Source organism: Antechinus flavipes, chromosome 3 (assembly GCF_016432865.1).
Source record: "Antechinus flavipes isolate AdamAnt ecotype Samford, QLD, Australia chromosome 3, AdamAnt_v2, whole genome shotgun sequence".
Lineage (NCBI taxonomy): Eukaryota > Metazoa > Chordata > Mammalia > Dasyuromorphia > Dasyuridae > Antechinus > Antechinus flavipes.
In genome coordinates, this window is record NC_067400.1 from 322,527,684 (window position 1) to 322,546,174 (window position 18,491).

An 18,491-nucleotide genomic window follows, 5' to 3' on the forward strand; every position below is an offset into this window, starting at 1 on the left:
TTACAGTTGAGGAAACTGAGGCAGGCAGCAATCTTGCTTACAGTTACACATTGAGTGAGTGTCTGAGGCACATATGAACTCAGGTCTTCCTGACTGCAGGCAGAATGTTCTCTAACAGCTGTCTCTTGCAAGTTGTTTCTTCCCCAGTTCTTGGTGAGTGTCAGATTCATTTCCTTGGCTGCCTACTTACCTTAGAGTCCTTTCTACATTTTTGGGTGCAGGAGACATAGACCCAAACCAGCATCCCCAGGGTCTTTTCCAAATAAGAATCTTGATGGAAAAGAACCAGGAATCTTGAAGTTACAAAGAAGGAGGAAAATGCAGAATTCAGCCCCTAAGACTCCCAAGGCTGTAAATCCTCCAGGTGACAATAAAGAGACCTTCAGGTAGGGTTAACAAAGGGTGGAGAAGCATTAGAGCAAGACTTTTCCTGGCCTACTTCCATAAAGCCTTATCTACAGCTGACTTGCAAGTGTCAGATCTATTTATGGTTTATGTGATTAAAGAAAAAAGGAAATAGAGCTTGGGAGGAGAGATGGAGGTTAGCGTGAGGAAGAGGCCTTAGTGGTTCACAGCTCATAGATTACGTATTGGTCCTGGGACCCACCTGCAAGTGGAATGAGGAAGCCCCCTCCCAACTCTGGGTAGGGCAGGCCAGAGCTGAGAGACCTGGTCTCCCTTGCTTGTAAGCCGGTGTTTTCCTTGTTGTATTAAGGAGGAAATTGAAAATGGAACTTCAAGAAATAAGGGGCAGAGGTAGAGACAAAATAAAACTAGATTTGCTGATGGAGTGTCAGGACTTTCTCATTCTTTTGGCCCATCAAAGGAGAATTTGGTCTCCTCATTTCTCCTCTACCTTTTTCTGGTTAGCCCACCCCAGCCTCATCTAGGAGTCAGGAAGACCTGAGTTCAAATTCTGCTTTAGACACGTACTAGCTGAGTGAGACTGGGCAAATCACTTTCTTCATCTAAAAAAATGGAAATATTAATAGTACCTAACTCTCAGAGTTGTGAGGATCAGATATTTATAAAATATTTCACACAATAGGAGTATCATAAATGCATATTTCCTTCCCCTTCTCCTGTCCCACGTCAGTGGTGGAGCTAGGAATTGTATCCTATCAAGAGATATAGCAGAATATCCCAAGCTTGCTGAGGAGACCCCCACTGAGGACTTGTGGAAGGATTTGGGCAAGAGTCCACAGGATTAGAAAGTGTGGATAGGTTGGTTATTCTCCATTGAAAGGACAGAGAGAAGAATGCAAAAAAATCAAGAATAGAGTATCAGATAATCAAAAGGATGAATAAAATAATTCTACTCTTTCTAGACTGGGATGTTGTACACTTTTGCTAAAGTAACATTTTCTGAGCCTCTGATAGATCAGTCCAATGATTCCTGAGACCAAGAGCCAGAGGCTGAAAAGCTGAATGTATAATCTACATGTATAGTATACAAAATACTATAATCTAGTAGTATTTTATTTTTGCAAATTTCATCATTCACCTTTGCAAACCTCATGTTCCAAATTTTTCTTCTTCTTTTCCCCCTCCTCCTCTTCAAGACAGCAAGCAATCCGATGTAGGTTAAACATATGCTGTTCTTCTAATCCTATTTCCATGTTTATCATGGGGCATGAGAAAAATCAGATTAAAAGGGAAAAAATATGAAAGAGGAAAAAAACCAAGCAAAGAAACAACAACGAAAATGAAAACACAGTGTTATGATCCACATTCAATCTCCATGGTTCTCTCTCTGGATACAGATGGATCCCTCCATCCCAAGGTTATTGGAACTGCCTTGTACCATCTCATTGTTGAGAAGAGCCAAGTCCATCACAGCTGATCATCATCTATTCTTCTTGTTTCTTTACACTAAGTTCTCTTGATTCTGCTCACTTCGCTTAGCATTAGTTCATACATAAGGAAGATTATTCTGGAAGTGAAGCAGTTTGATAGCACTTAAATTGGGAATCAGAAAGACTTGAGTTCAAAATAAGCTAGGTGAGCCTGGGAAAGTCACTTAACTTTTGCCTGCCTCAGTTTTCCCAACTGAAAAAAGGGGCTAATAATAGCACCCACTTCCCAGAGTTGTTATCGGGATCAAATGAAATAATGTTTATAAAGTGCTTAGTATGCCTGGTACATAGTAAACATTATATAAATGCTATTTTTATTATTATTATTATTATTAAATTATTGTTATTTAATAATGATATTCATAATCATATTATTGTTTATAAAATGTAACTATAGGGGGCAGCTAGGTGGTGCAGTGGATAGAGCATCAACCCTGAAGTCAGGAGGACCTGAGTTCGAATTTGACCTCAGACCCTTAACACATCCTAACTGTGTGACCCTGGACAAGTCACTTAACCCCGATTGCCTCAGCCAAAAAAAAAAGTAACTATACTAATATCAGTTAGAGCTTAAAGGCTAGGAAAGTGCTTTACACATATTTACATATCTTTCTTAATCTCAATTCAATATAAAACCTTGTGATGAATAAAATTGCTCCCATTTTATAGATGAGGAAAGTGAGTTTGAGAGGATAGGATAGAGGAAGGGGAAAAGACATGGGGAAGCTATAATTATAGTCTAGACAAATGGCAACGAAGAATTGCAAATCCATTAGAGACCGGGGTTCTATTTTGTCTCTGCTTCTGCTCCCAAGTCCTGTTTTCAATTTTTTCCTTTATACATTGGGGAAAACACCAATTTACAAGAGGGGGACACCTGATGTCTCAGTTCTGCCCTGCCCTATCTAGATTTGGGAGGAAATCCCAAATCCCCATCCCTAGAAGAATCTTTAAAACTAAAAATAAGGAGAAGGAATGAATATGAGAAACATTTCAGAAATATAGCTGATGGGAGCTATAATCAATAAGGTGTGAGAAGTAGGGGAGAAGGAGTCATCAAAAATAATCCCAAAGTTCTTCGTGTAGGAGAATGTCTAAATGGTGATATCACTGACAGAATTTGAAAGCAGGAGATTTTGGGGAAAGATGAATTCAGTTTGGAACATGTGAGTTTTTGTCTGAAATCAGTTTACCCCACTCCACTCCCACATTCATAAAGAATATCCATTTTTTTCTAGTGGAGTCCAGCAGAAACTGTAGAAGGACTCTCCTCCAACCTATTTTCTTTGCTCAAAATGATTGTCAAAAATAGTCTTCTGACTTATTTATCTTTGAGACTTCTAGGACATGGAAATAAAAGGGATAAGTATCATTATCCCCATTTCATAAAACAGGAGAAATTACAATTGCAGTGGACATAGGAACCATGAGGGAAAATAAGCAGAAGATGGAATGGACCAGTGCCCAGACTTCTGAGAGCAACTGGGAAGCCCGTGAGAAGCAACAGTTTGGGCAGCCTGGTGGAGTTACACCTGGGCTGCCCCACCTCCTGCCCATTAAGGAAACAGGAAAGAGGCAGTGAGAAGGAACTCGGACAGAGGTTCTGGCAGAAGGGACAATGGGCCCCCTGCTCTGGGGACTGGGCTTGCTTCTATTCTTTTTACATTGTGTGGTGGGGATCACCACCCAGAGCAGCACGGGTAAGGGCAAGAATTGTCTTTTCTCTGAGATTGTGAGACTCCTGAACTTGTAAGTGTGGGTGTGGATGGGTGATTGTGTGTGTACCTGTGTCTCTGCATGTATATAATACTTTAAAAGTTGAGTAGAGATATATATATATACAAACTAGAGAGAATGATATGGAGGAATCTGTGTCACTGCACAAAAGTACCTTAGGAATTGTCCATTTATTGTAACAGAGATAGTTGATAGAAAAGTGGATAGATTGAGAGACTAATTTGATGTGTGTGGGGGAGACAGAGAAAGACACACAGAGAGAGAGAGACAAAGAGAGACAGAGGGAGAGAGGGAGGAAGGGAGGGAGAGATAAGAGAGAGGGGAAGAGAGAAGTGGGGAGGAAAGGGAAAAAGAGGGAGATGGAGACAGAGAAAGAGAAAGAGAGATGGAGAAACAGAAGGAAGGAGAAACAGAGAGAGAAGAAAGAAGGAAAAAGAGAGAGGGAAGGAGGGAAAGAGAAAGAAAAAGAAAGGGAAAGAAGAAGAGACACATACAGACACAGAGAACCAGAGAGAGCATTTATTTATTGGCACTTATGCTCCAGATACTATTTTAAGCCCAGTGAGAGCCCAGATCAATGTGTGCTTATATATGGAATCATGAAGAATATATTAAAGAAAGAATTCAGTATCTCTGAAGCTGGAGAAAACAACTAAACCTTCTATCTCCTCCAAAGCTATTCCTGGGCCCTGGCTCCTTTTAACTTGATTTGTGAAAAGCCAAATGTTATTTGGGAGATTGGGAGAGGTAGGTTATATTGTGGGGGAGGGATTTGGGAGGTGAAGAGGGGGAAGAGAAATGGGGGGGGAGAGAGAGAGAGAGAGAGAGAGAGAGAGAGAGAGAGAGAGAGAGAGAGAGAGAGAGAGAGAGAGAGAGAGAGAGAGAGAGAGAAAGAGAGACAGAGGGGGGTAGAGAGGCAGAGACACACAGAGACACAGAAACACAGAGAGAGATAGAGAGGAAGAGAGGGAAGAAGAAGAGTGAAGGAGAGTAGAGGAAGAGAAATAAGAAGAGAAGAAGAGAGGAGAGGAGAGGACAGAGATTGAGACTGAGACTGAGTTAAATCTGAATTAAGATTGAAGAAATTCCAGTGTACTTGGGTTGTGAAAATGCTATTTGATTGAGAGTAAGGGATTTAAATAGGTGGCAAAGGAACTTGGATTTTATTTGATAGGTAATGGGGAGCCATTGAAAGTATTTTAATCAGGAAATGATAGAGACAGATCTATGCATAATGAAGATTACTCTGGTAATTGTAAGAAAGATAGATTGGATGAAAGGGAAATGAATAGAATTAGAAAGACTGGTGAGGAGGTGAGTATAAAAGTCTATGCAGGTGACAAAGGAAATAGAGACAAAAATGAATATTGATTGATCAAACAATAGTATCTGGAAAATGAGATGATGTAACCCAGATGAGCTGGAAACATTGATAGGGGTCATTGGGAAGAAAGTCAGGGCTTTCAGGAAATGATGAGGTTCAGAAAGCATGAGAAAGAGATTTAGGGTTTGGGCAACTCTAAACTCAAGGGAACTGTGCATTTGGAAGGCTAGTTGAGAAATTTTCTGTGGACAGAATCCAAGAAAGCAGCTGAATCACTGAGAGGCAGAGACTGGGGGGTAGGGGAATAGAGTTTCAACATCGGATTAAAGGGTGAACTCAGGACCCTAATAGGGAAGATGGGTAGAACAGTGAATAGAGCACTGGACCTAGAATCAGTAAGCCTCACCTGAGTTCAAACCTGGTCTTAGATGCTTCCCAACTGTGTGACTCTGGACCAGTCACTTGACCTTGTTTACCTCAGTTTCCTCATCTATAAAATGAACTGGAGAAGCAAATGACAAACCATGCCAGTATCACTGCCAAGAAAACCCCAAATGGGGTCACAAACTAACTTAAAAAAGACTAAATATCAAATAAAGCCCTGACAAAAAAGAACCTTATTTTTTCAGTACTCAAGGGAGTGTGTGGATGGAATTAGGAAGCTCATAAAGATATAACTATGGGTGAGAAGGAGAATTTTTAACTGATCCCTGGATGTTCTCAAATTCAATTAAATTTACTATAATTCAGTAAAATATTGATCAAGCACTTATGTTTAAGAAGTAAAAAGTGGGGAACAGAAAAAAAGACTCATCATTTATTGTTCAGTGGATTCAGGTGTGTTCAATTCACCATTAACCCATTTGGGTTTTCTTGGCAAAGATACTGGAGCGCTTTGCCATTTCTTTCTTCAGCTCATTTTACAGATGGGGAAACTGAGGCAAACAGAGTTAAATGACTAACTCAGGGTCAAATAGCTAGTAAGTGTCTGAGATCCTCTTGACTCCAGAGGCCAGTGCTCTGTCCATTCGACCATCTAACTGCCCATTAAACAAATATCTTGTGTGTGTGTGTGTGTGTGTGTGTGTGTTGGGTTTTTTTTGGTTTTTCTGAGAGACAATTGGGGTTAAGTGACTTGCCCAGGGTCACAGAGCTAGGAAATGGTAGGTGTCTGAGTTCACATTTAAACTCAGGTCTCCTGATTCCAGGGTTAGTACTGTATCCACTGCCCCACCTAGCTGCTCCATTCATAAATACTTCTCTCTATATGGGGGTAGAAGGAGAGACACTCCATTATGGAGTGACAAACACTTTGGGACACAGCAAGAATGACACTTTGGAAATTGTTCTTCCCCTTCCCTTTAGAAGTAGCAGGGATTTTTTCTAGATAAATAGGTGCTATGAAAATCAGTTTTTTCTTCTCATTTGCATCAGAGAACATGAATGGAATGTCAAACACTTATTAGGTGATCCTGGGCAAATAATTTATTTGCCTCAAGTTCCTCAACTGTAAAATGGGACTAATAATAGTATTTATCTCTCAGGGTTGTTGTAAATAGCTAATGAGACAATATTTGTAAAATGCTTAGCTTCATCCCTGGTATAATAGGTGCTTAATAAATGCTTGTCTTCTTTCTTTCCTCTTTTTTGCTCCCAGTTTAATAGTCTTTTGACAGATTATTGAAACTGAACAGCTTAGTTCCCTTCTTGTTCCTTCTACCCTTCTAGTCTTTTTTCCTTTGGAGAATATAAGTAGAATCAGTCAGACCTTTATTTATTTGTTTACTTATTTATGTAAAATTGTGTCTCTTATTTTCTCAATAACACGTAAAAATAGTTTTCAGTATTTTAATAGCTTTTTTATTTTTCCAAATACATGTAAAGATAGGTCTTTAACATTCACCTTTGCAAAACCTTGAGCTCCAAATTTTTCTTCCTCCTTCCCTTCCTCCCCCCTGATTCCCATCCATAGACAGCAAGTAAAAAATATAGGCTAATCATGTGCACTCCTAAATATATTTCCATATTCCTCATGCTGCACAAGAAAAATCAGATCAAAAGGTGAAAGAAAAAATGAGAAAAAAACAATAACAATTCATATCCAATCTCTATAGCTCTGTCTCTTTGGATTCAGATGGCTCTTTCTTTCACAAATCTATTGGAATTTGCCCTGAATCACATTGTTCAACATTCATTTTTGCAAAATTCTGAGTTCCAATTATTTTTCTCTCTCCCTCCCTTACCTCCTTTCTCTTCAAGACAGGAAATAATCTGACAATTGCTATACATGTACAATCATTTAAAACATATTTCCATATTAGTCATGTCATAAATAAATATCAGAACAAAAGGGGAAAACCATGAGAAAGAAAAAGCAAACAATAAAAGGTGAAAGAAAATAGTATGCTTCAAACTGCATTCAGTATCCATAGTTCTCTCTCAAGATGCTGATGGCATTTTCCATCCCAAGTCTATTAAAATTACTTTAGATAATCAGCCAAGTCTATCAAAATTGATCATCACATAATCTTGCTGGTTCTCCTAGTTGTGCTCATTTCACTTAGCATCAGTTCTTATAAGTTTCTCCAGACTTTTCTGAAATCATACTGTTGATTATTTCTTATAGAACAATAATATTCCACTACATTAATATACCATAAATTATTCAGCCACTCCCAACTGATGGGCAACCCCTCAGTTTCCAATTCCTTATCATCACAAAAAGAGCTTTAGCAGACTCTAAAATTCTCTGTCCTGGGGTAAGTTCTCCCAGGACAAAAAGTAGCAGTGGTTGTGGCTATGCTTGTAAATTCTAGGAAGGTAACCTCGAGGAATCATAGAAACTTTGGGGACTCTCCCAGCATACAGAACAGCTCTGTGTTTGACTGTGTTTGTTGAAAATGAATGAATGAATAAAGCAGGAACAAGGAACTGGAAATGACATAAAAGCCTGATATATATGTGAAGCTAGCCCCATGGAAATGAGCCACTGTGGGATTGTCTCTGTGACTTCTCAAACTGCATTTATATTAGATGCTGAGATTCTTTGCCAGTGGAGCAGAATAATGTTTTGAGATAATCTGCTGGTATAAGAATCTCTCTTGGGAGAACATAGGGGCCCCAAAGCTATAGTGTCCTATTCTCCCAGCTGTAGATGGATTAAGTCCTTATCCGGGTTCCCAGAGACCCCAGAGACATCCCCACTGCTTAAGGGGTTCAATGATGGACAATGTAAATCACTTCAATGAAAAACTTTATTGCAAGCAATGAGGAAGAAAGGGAAAGGGAGAGCAAAAATAGGCACCATTATACAACCCAGACACACATTCTAACACAGGGCTGGTTCATTTGGGAGCACAAGGACCCCAGTTTGATCAGTTAGGAAGGGGATGTTCCAAAGGGTCTTTCTGAGAGTGGGGTTCTTATCCTCTGATTTTGGGTGACCTTTTTGAAGCTTGGATTGAAGCTATCAAATGAGATAATAATTAGAAATCATTTTGACAAGTTATACATAAGGGATCAGAGCTAAATATTATTTGGGGGAGGATTATTATCAGGGAGAAAAAAATGATCTGGGAGTTAACTAAGTATTGATTGAGGGCTACAATTGTATCAGCCTTTGAAGAATAATATTATTGTTACTATTTTTCCACAAATATGTTCTATAAACTTACACATTCTGTTATGGGAGACTGTCAGAGTGGTCCTGAGACCACCAGGCTTAACCTTATAAGTAATAGTCTGTGCACTTCAGATCTCTGAGGATGTAGGCAGCTAGGAGCACCTGGTGGGATAGGAGAAACAGGGAGCTTGTTGCTACTGCTGCTACTTATTATTAATGCAGAGGCCAGCCCCTGACTATTCAAGAGGCAAACCTTCCAGGGTTATTATGAGGATCAAATGGTATAATAACTGTAAATCATTTAGCATAGTGTCTGGAACATAGTAAGTACTATATAAATGTTAGATATTATTATTATTTATTATCATTATTATTAATTGTGTGACCTTGGGCAGCTGACAACCTCTATTTGCTTCCTTTTCTCAACTGTGAAATGGGATAATAATGGTACTTATCTCCCAGGGTTGTTTTGAGGAACAAATGAAATAATAATTGAAAGCACTTTATACAGAGCCTGGTACATGGTGGACATTATATAAATGTTAAGTATTATTATTACTAGCTTTGTGGGCAAATGACTTAAGCTCTATCTGCCTCGTTTTCTCAACTGTAAAATGGCATAATAATAGGATTGACCTTATTGGGTTGTGGTAAGAATCAAATTGAGCAAAAGGGAAAAACTACAAAAATGCTTCTATCAGCATTCAGACTCCATAATTCTTTCTCTAAATATGGATAGCATTTTCCAAAATGAATTTCTTAGAATTGTCTTGGATTATTGTGTTGCTAAGAAGTGCTCAGCCTATCATGGTTGTTCATCTTGCTGTTACAATGTACAATGATCTTCCTTTACTCAGCATCAATTAGTGTGAGTCTTTCCTGTTTTCCTGAAATCTGCCTGCTAATCATTTCTTATAGCATGATAGTGTTCCCTTATATTCATATACTACAGCTTGTTCAATTATTCTCCAGTTGATGGGCAACCCTTCAATTGCCAATTCTTTGCCCCCACCAAAAGAGCTGTTATAAATATTTTTGTACATGTGGGTGTTCCCTCCCCTCTCCTTTTTTTTTTTTTTTTTAACAATCTCTTTGAGATCCAGACCTACTACTAGTGGAATTACTGAATCACAGGGTGTGCAGTTTGGTTGCCCTTTGAACATAAGGAGCTCACATTCTAATGAGAGAGATAACATAAATATGGAGAAACACACAAGCTATATATAGAGTTTTTTAAAGAGTATATTAGGGCAACTATGTGGTGAAGAAGAGACTAGGATAGGATAGGATAGGATAGGATAGGATAGGATAGGATAGAAGAGAAGAGGATAGAATAGAATAGAATACTGAGCCTGAAGTCAGAAAGATTCATCTTCCTGAGTTCAAATCTAGCCTCAGTCACTTACTAGCTGTGTAACCCTGGGCAAGTCATTTTAATCCTATTTGCCCCAGAAGGAAGGAAATGGCAAACTGCTCCAACAGTTTTGCCAAGAAAACCCCAAATGAGGTTCACAAATGTTGAATACAGCTGAAAAATGGGGTAATAACAGCACATTTTTTAAAAATGTGAAAAAAACTGAAAAAACTCACAACATATGTGAGTAATCTGAAAGGGGAAGCAGGGTGGGGTGCCAGGAAAGGCAGAAGTTGGGATTTAAGCTGAGGCCTAAAGGAAACCATAGAAACTAAAAGCAAGAGTAAAGGGGGCAGAACATTCTTTGGGAGGACAGACAAATAACACAATCACAGAGTTAGAAGAGGGAATGTGGAGTTTTAGAAATAAGCTAGACAGAGGAGAGAAAAGCCAGGTGTTAAATCTTGAGGTTTGGGGGTATGAAGCATTTTTGGGGTATTGAGCAGGCAGGAGTCTGAAGGGAAGGGCAGAGAAGGTAAGGTTTACAATTTTTTAGTACTAAGTCAGCTTCTGCTCCAGATTGGTCCTGGAGCTATTGAAACAGCTGTATGCTGAAAGATGGCGGTTTGGGGAGGCCTTGACCTGTTTCCTCATTCCTCATATGAACTAAAGGATCTAAGGTTCCTTTTAGTCCTAAAAGATAGTTTAACTAGACCTATCACCAAGCAAGGGAAGACGTACGTCTTCTTCAGTAATTTCTCTGAGCTGACTCCCTAAGAGATCCCGCTTAAAAGTCTCCTGAATGGGTCAACCAGCCTGCTTTCAGCTCTAAGAATCTTGTCAATCTTGGTAGGAAAAAAACAAAATCCATTTCAAACAGATTCCTCTCTGCCCCATCCAGCCTTCCCCTTAACATCAAGTCACCTTTAAGTTTGAAAAGGAGAAGGAAGTTGTCCCCTGGGAGGGACCTAGCCCAAGCTGGTTCTGTGTTTAGGGGTAAACAGAAATGGAGTCCTACTGGTTAATGAGCAGGTGCTCTGGGACTCAAAGTAATCACTTCCTCAACCACAGCTCAGTTCAGACAGGGAGAGGTCTCCTTTTAAGTTAGTCTATGAGAGGGGATTTTGATAAAATAGGGAAAAGAATGGTTACAGTGTAATAGCATCTAATGATGTAACATAATGTCAATTTTCCTCACTATGTGTGCTGAGTACCATGCTAAATACTGGGAATACAAAGGAAGCTGAAAGACAGACCCTGTTTTCAAGGAATTCACAGTCTAAAGGGAGATATTATGTACAAGTGGGATATAGACAGCATAAATTGGAGATAATCAACAGGGAAACCACTAGCTGGAGAAAATCTTCCTACAGAAAGTAAGATTTAGCTGGAGCTTGAAAGAAGCCCGGGAAAGAAAAAGAAGGGAAGAAATGATGAGGAAGAGGATTCCAAGCATCAAGAACAAGCAGCTTGTCTTTTGCCTCTTTTTGTATCCCAGTCTTTAGCGCTGTGTTTATTGATTGATTGATTAGTCTGGTGATGGAGTGTCCTGTGTAAGAAACAACAAAGAGGCAATGCTACTGGATTCAAGATTACTTGGAGGAGGGGGTGGGGGAAAATGCAGTTAAAAAGCTAAAAGAAGACTGGAAAGGTAGAGGGGTAGAGACTATGAAAGGCTTTGAATAATAAACAGATTTTATTTTTTATTTTAAACTTGAATAGCAAACCTATGGGATTAGGTACTAGTAACTCTTTTATCGATTTCATAGACAGAGAAACTCATGCATAAAGAGACAGGTACACTTGACTCTCTGCCTGGATGGTGTGCTCTGATCAGTATGTTTCTCAAGATTCGTCCATTTGCCTGAAATATCCCCTCCAGTCTAATGACTTCTCTATCTCAGTCTCTCTGTTTCCATCTCTGTCTCTCTCTGTCTCTGCCTCTGCCTCTATCTCTGCCTCTTTCGCTATCTCTCTCTCTCTCTTTTTGTCTTTCTCTGTTTCTCCCTCCTCTTTCTCTCCCTGTCTCTCCCTCTGCTCTCTTTCTCTGTTCTCTCTTTGTCTCTCCCCCCTCTCTGTCTCTCTGTTTCTCTGTCTTTCTTTGTGTGTTTTTCTCTCTCTCTGTCTCTTTGTCTCTTTCTGTCTCTCCCTCCTCTCTCTCTGTCTTTGTCTATGTTTCTCTGTCTCTGTCTCTCTCTTTGTCTTTCTGTCTCCCTTTTTGTCTCTCTGTCTCCCCCCTTTGTCTCTTCCCTCCTTCCCCTCTTTCTTTTTTGGATTGGATCTGTGGCTTTATTGAGATAAAAGACCCCCAAAGAGATTATCTTTATCAATGTAGATTAGTACTTGTTGCTATTAGGCTTATAGACTTGCATCTTGATCTTCTTTGTGTCTTTGGCAGTCTGCTGAAGCCTATGGAATGAAAACTATTATGTACAAACAAGCTAAATGAAGGACAAATTGGAAATAATTAACAGGGAGACGTTAGAATGAACAGGGATTGGTTTCCTGTAAGGATATAAGCTGAAATTTGATAGAAGCCAAGGGAACAAGAAGGTAGAGATGAGGAAGGGGAGCATTCCTGATTTGGGGGACAGCCACTGAAAATGTCTGAAGTCTGGAGATGAAGTGTCTTATTCCATAAAAAAGCAAGAAGGCCATTGTCCCTGCACTGAAAAGGGATGTATATGTGTGAGCGTGTGTATGTGTGCGTGCGTGTGTGTGTGTGTGTGTGTGTGTGTAAGAAAGATGTAGGTAGAGAAGGGGGAAATAGTGAATAAGAGCTTTGCTTACATCACAATTTAGCTGAGGGTAGATTCTCTTCCATAGAACTGAACAAAGTGCTTTATTTTTAATAGTCTGCTGATGAAATCTTTAGCAGATTGTGCACCTTCTCTATTTATACAGATGTACAATGTGGACAGAGCTTTGTCATTTTGCTAATCCTGTAATTCTCCCAGTATTTAGTACATGTTTGATAAATGAATGAATGAATGGAGGTGAAAACAAGGGCCCTATTTCCCCAATTACTCAGAAAATAAAGGAGGGAACATTTATAAAGTTGTTTCATCTTCCTGGCTATGAGATAGAAATAATCTCCCAGACACAGTCTCATTCAATACAGGTCCAGATGACAGCAGCTCAGACCAGTTAGTGAAAATCAGCAACCCAGAAATAACAGTGACCCCAGGAGGACTGACCACCTCAGAGAGAATCTTTGGGACTACTCAACTTTATGAGACCTCAGCTGTTACCCACACTCCTTTGAAATTCAAAACATCTCTGGATTTCGAGAACTTGGCATTAGCCAGAACTGCCTACAAAGCTGAGACTAAGATAGCCGAGTCCTTTCCTCCCACGAAGACACTGATAATAATTGATACCCAGGATAAAACAGATACCACGATCCTACTGGAGAGCTCTGACCCCACTCTTCCCTCTGTTACAATGGTCTCAGAATCAGGGACAGACATAGGCAAGACTCCTAACCAAGCTCAAACCTTAAAAATGGTCTTTTCTGCTGCAGAAGCAGAAATCACCAAAATGGAATCTCTTGTCTCAGCTAATGCTTGGCCTGGGATGAGTAACTTCCAAAGAGTAGTCTGGAAATCATCAGTCAAGACATACCCATTTCCTCTTGCACCCCATCCAAATCACGGAAAACATAGACACCGCCCCATAAGACACCGTGATTATGTAAACTCTGTGACTGGCCATCCCTGGACTTCCCCTTTGAACAGCAGCATCCCAGAAAACCAAAGCAGCATCAAAACACCGACTTTCACTGAGCTCATGACCACCACTGGCACTTTCACAGAGTCAGAGCTCTCAAACCCTTTCCGGACCATCGTCCGGAAGACTTCTGGCATAACGACATCTCCCGAAACCGAGGCTGTCATCATAGAAGAAATAATTCCCTTCACCCTGCTGGCTGAGTTCACCGAGATAGCAGAGATAACCAGTGGTACCCTAGAGAGAGAAGGGACCCCAGTCAGGACCACAGCCCTCCCTGGGACCCTGACCACGTTCAGTCCCATTACAGATACCACCGAGCCGACAAGCCACCGCATTGATGCTTTCCCTAGAGGTAAGAGCATCCAAGATACAGAGATGACTCCTTCTGTAACCTTGTCCATGGCTCTTACCAACGCCAAAGCCAAGGCTACGACCCCTGAGATGGGGACCTCTGCTGAGACCTCAGGGTCTGACAATAAGTCACTGCCACAGCCTACAGGTGGAGAGACGACCTTAACTCCTGACATCCCGGGAATAATCAGTACTGAAGCTAAGACCGCCATTCCCCCTGGGACCTCAGTGACAATAGACAGCTCTGTGGAAGAGGAGACCTCATCCCTCTTTAAAACTGCTCTCTTTTCGGAAACATCAGCTGCATCATCCTCAGCTGAACAAGAGTCCAGTGCTGATGGGGAGGTCTTCACATTGCCCAACAGGATCACCATGGTGGGACCAACCTCAGCTGAAACTCCAAATGCAGCTGAGAGCCTGGATCCCACTGGTCACACTGGAGAAACTACAGCCAAAATGGCGACTGACACCTTGGAAACAATCTACACTCCCACCACAGAAAAAACCCTGGCTCCCATGGAGACAACAGTCTTCACTGAGGTCCCAGATATAGTCACAGTCTCCATGGAGGAAAAGTCCACCATAACCAAGGTCCCTCCCCCAGCCGAGTCTTCAGATACAGTCTATACCACCCCAGAAGGGACTACAGCGCAAGGTAAGAGCTCTGTCCTCCTGAGGCCTCTGCCACAATTAGTATAAAACATATCACATGCCCTCTGACTATTAGCCCTCTTCTTTCTATCCCCCCAATGGTACCTGAGGCATCATAGGGATAAATTCCTCCAGACACCAGGCTTTAACCTCAGGCAAGACCCCAGCAATAGTCTCAACAATAGGAAAACATATTGCCACTGTCCTGAAAATCAAAGCACCAAGGCTGATTACAGTAAATACTTACCCCATTTAATAGAGGCAAAATTCAGCTTCTGTGACAAGTCCAAAGTTACTCAATGAATCAGTAGAAAAGCCAAGAGTTTTGAACTTGCACTCACAACTATGATAAAATTTTAGGTAAAAGACACAATCCTTGGCCTCTAGAAGTGCATGATTTAATGAGAGAATGCAGAAAAGATTAACAGAAAATACTCAAACTATCCATAGGGCCATATTTTGAAGGTCCATGCAAAAGCCTTCCTAAGAACATAATGAGAGCAAAGCTGGGGTTGGTAGGTTGAAAGAGTAAACATGCAGGGGTATTTTGAAATTGAATCACCTTTGTGAAAACCATTAAACATGCTATTATAGACTACATACAACTTCGAATAAAAACAAAAATTTGAAGGGCTGTCTGCCAAGTGGAAGAGAGTTAGATTTGTTCTTCCTAGTCCTATAGGGAAGAACAGTGCAGGAGCAACAGGATGGAGGGTGCAGAAAGGTAGACTAAGCTTCAAGCAGAAAGAAAGAGATAGGAGAGAGGAAAAGAAGAAATAGAAAAGGAAGAAAGTGGGCAAAGAAGAGAGTCTACATTCCAAGCTAATTAAGGTAGTTTTCTATTATATGTTTTGGGGATTACACAAGCATTTTTGGTAGGAAAGTATATTTTCATTTTTCTGTTGTCTCTGATCCACAGGTCATGATGGAGGTTTTCTCCTCCTACGTCTGGTTGTGTCCTCCTCTCTGGACCTTACTGATGTCAAGGTGGCAAAGGAGCTTCTGAATAAGGTACTGGGGACATCCTTGGGCAGATGTTGGGGACAGGGGAGCAGAAAGGAGAGACAGAAAGGCTGCTGGGAGCTTCAAAATTACAAGATTTGTAAGGAATAAGAGAAGAAATTGTGAATGGCATTTGAGTCCTCAATGGAGGATAGGGAGCTGCAGTGAGAGACTCTTAACCCTAGGAAAGTTGAGCTTTATCCCAGGTCTGAGCTTGTTCTTGGAGGAACTCCAAGACTCTGGGAATGTTATGATTTTGATGGCAAGTAAGTTATTATATGTACAAGAAGTACCTTGTGGCACAGTAGATAGAGCACCAGCCCTGAAGTCAGGAGGACCTGAGTTCAAATCTGAATTTAGATACTTAACAGGTCCTAGCTGTGTGGTCCTGGGCAAGTTACTTAACCCCAATTGCCTTAGCAAAAAAAAAGAAAAGAAAAGAAAAGAAAAGTACCCAAACATATTGACCAATTAGTATTTGTTGACAGTTATCTTTTTAGCAGAGAGTTGGGACCTGTGGATTCCACTGAATATACACCTACCTTAAATGATATATGAAGGTGATCTAAAATAATATATAAGTAATTCAATTCAACAAACATTAAAAAACTACCTCAATTTTATTTTATTTTCAGATTTATATTCTCTTCCTCTTATCCTTTCTAGCCTCCAACACTGAGAAAGCAAGGAATATTAAGCCTCTTTTAAAAACATGTAGCGTTAAACAAAACAAATTCTTATTGGCAATGTCAAAAAAAAATCATTCTGAATTCTAGGTCTATCATCTCTCTCTCTCTCGGGAGGTGAACTGATTGTTTCACCATGTGTCCTTTGGAACAGTGATTGGTCATCATGTTGTTCAGAGTTCCTGAGTCTTTCAAAGTTATTCATCTTAACAATATTTATTAAGCACTAGGCAGATAGCTAGGCTACACAATGGATAGAGTTCTACACACAACCTGAATAAAAACAAGTGTGAAGGTCTGTCTGCCACATAGGAAAAGGTTATATTTACTTGGTACTGCAGAGAATAATAAGGCAGAAGCGATGGATGGAAGGGGAAGAGAGATAGAGTAAGGCTTCATGTCAGGAAAAACTTCCTGATAATTAGAGTATTTTGAAATAGAAGAGATTCTCTCTGGCCATATAGTCAGTTGCTCATTCTTCAGGAGAATCAGGTAGATTTGACACTCACACCTTTTTGTGTAATCCTGAGCTAGTCATTTACTCTCTGTTTGTCTCAGTTTCTTCATTTGTAAAAAATAGGGATAATAGCACTTACCTCCCAAAGTTGATCAAATGAGAAAATATTGGTAAAGTACCTAGTAATAGTATTCAATAAATGCATGTTTCCTACCTTTCTATTAATGTTCCAGGCTCTATTTTTTAGAAAGACCAGACAGCAACTATCCTCAAGGGACTTACATTCTATTGGAGAATATATGTTTATAGACAAAGAAATGCAAAATACATGCAAAGCACAACAAAATAATTTCAAGAAGGAGAAAACACTAATTCTTGGGAGGGATGAGAAAAGGCCTTAGTAGTAAGCATAAGAACTATAGTCTGAAGGAAACTAGGGATTCTGAGAGGTGAGCGCATTCTCCTTTTGTGAAAGGTTATAGATAAGGAACCCTTAAAATTGCTAAAATGAATGTTTTAGATCGCAAATCTTGGGGATAAATCAGTCATCATCATCAATATAATCAATAATTAATTTTTTACATTTGTAGGATATTATACAATTTGCAAAGCAGTTTAGATATACATTTCAAAACTGTGACAATAAATAAGCATTATTAATCTCTATATAGATGGGGAAACTGAAGCTCTGAGAAGTGAAATGATTGGCTCATACTCAAAAATTAATGTGATAGTAGAATCAGCTCTAGGTAGCTCATTGGTTACAGGCCTGGATCTGGAATCAGGAGAACCTGAGTTGATCCCAACTCGGCACTTTCTAGATAGGTAATTTTTTTTTTCCTGAGACAACTGAAATTAAGTAACTTGCCCAGGATCACGCAGCTAGGAAGTGTTAAGTGTCTGAGGTCACATTTGAACTCAGGCCCTCCTGACTTCAGGGCTAGTGCTCTATCCACTGTGCCACCTAAGGGCCTCCTAGATGGGTAATCTTGAACAAGTCATTTAATCTTTATCTATCTCCGCTTTTAGAGGTGGTATAATGGATGGAGGTCCCCATGTCTGTCACCCCCTGGGACTTAAGGGCTCTTTACAGGCAGTTTCCTGGGAGCCAGGATTGGCAGCCTTGCCTTCGTAGTCTAGAAAAATTGCTATAAATTCAAACTATTGGGTAGGTCAAACTCTCAGTAGCAAAATGAGACTGTTTCTAGGGACTGGTGTCATTCCAAATGATATCATAAAAGGGAAGTTCAGAGGCAAATTTGATTGGCTCAGCCTCTAACTCAAGGTGTTGGAAAGGTAGCATTCACTGGTGATAGGTTGAATGGATAAATAATTGACTTTTTTTTCCTTGGCAGCTTCATCAGGATCTGCTGCTACAGGTCCCCTACACTCAAATTTCCTTGATTCGGGTCACTAGGGGCTGAGTTGTTAGCAGTGGCCTGGAGATGCCTCAGATGCCTGGAGAGTAACTTCAATAAAGAGAAGATAATGCTGCTAATAGTCTATGTCTCCACAAGCAGGATTATAGATCACATTCCCGTGCAAAGGTTTTCCTGGAAGGTCCTAACAGAAGCCATTCTCTTTAATCCCTTACCTTCACATAGAACAAGTACAACATCTACCCTAGACAGGAATTACTTTGGGGGTTCTGGGCAGAAGATCAAAGAAACTTCTTTGGATATATGAGTATTTTTAAATAAAGAACTATTTCCCCCTAGT

The 18,491-nt window shown here is 40.2% G+C and overlaps 1 protein-coding gene across 2 annotated transcripts; it reads left to right on the forward strand.

Annotated features, from left to right (window-relative positions):
- Positions 1-3,437: 3,437 nt before the first annotated feature.
- MUC20 (mucin 20, cell surface associated) lies at positions 3,438-18,489 on the forward strand. 2 transcript variants are annotated; one of them, XM_051985510.1, is made up of 4 exons: positions 3,438-3,556; positions 13,000-14,631; positions 15,547-15,638; positions 18,128-18,489. In XM_051985510.1, the coding sequence occupies exons 1-4, from the start codon at positions 3,475-3,477 to the stop codon at positions 18,194-18,196; spliced, it is 1,875 nt and encodes a 624-aa protein (XP_051841470.1). In that variant the 5' UTR covers positions 3,438-3,474; the 3' UTR covers positions 18,197-18,489. The 2 variants fall into 2 exon arrangements, with proteins under 2 accessions (XP_051841470.1, XP_051841471.1); XM_051985511.1 differs by having other exon boundaries at positions 13,015-14,631.
- The last annotated feature ends 2 nt before the right edge of the window (positions 18,490-18,491 follow it).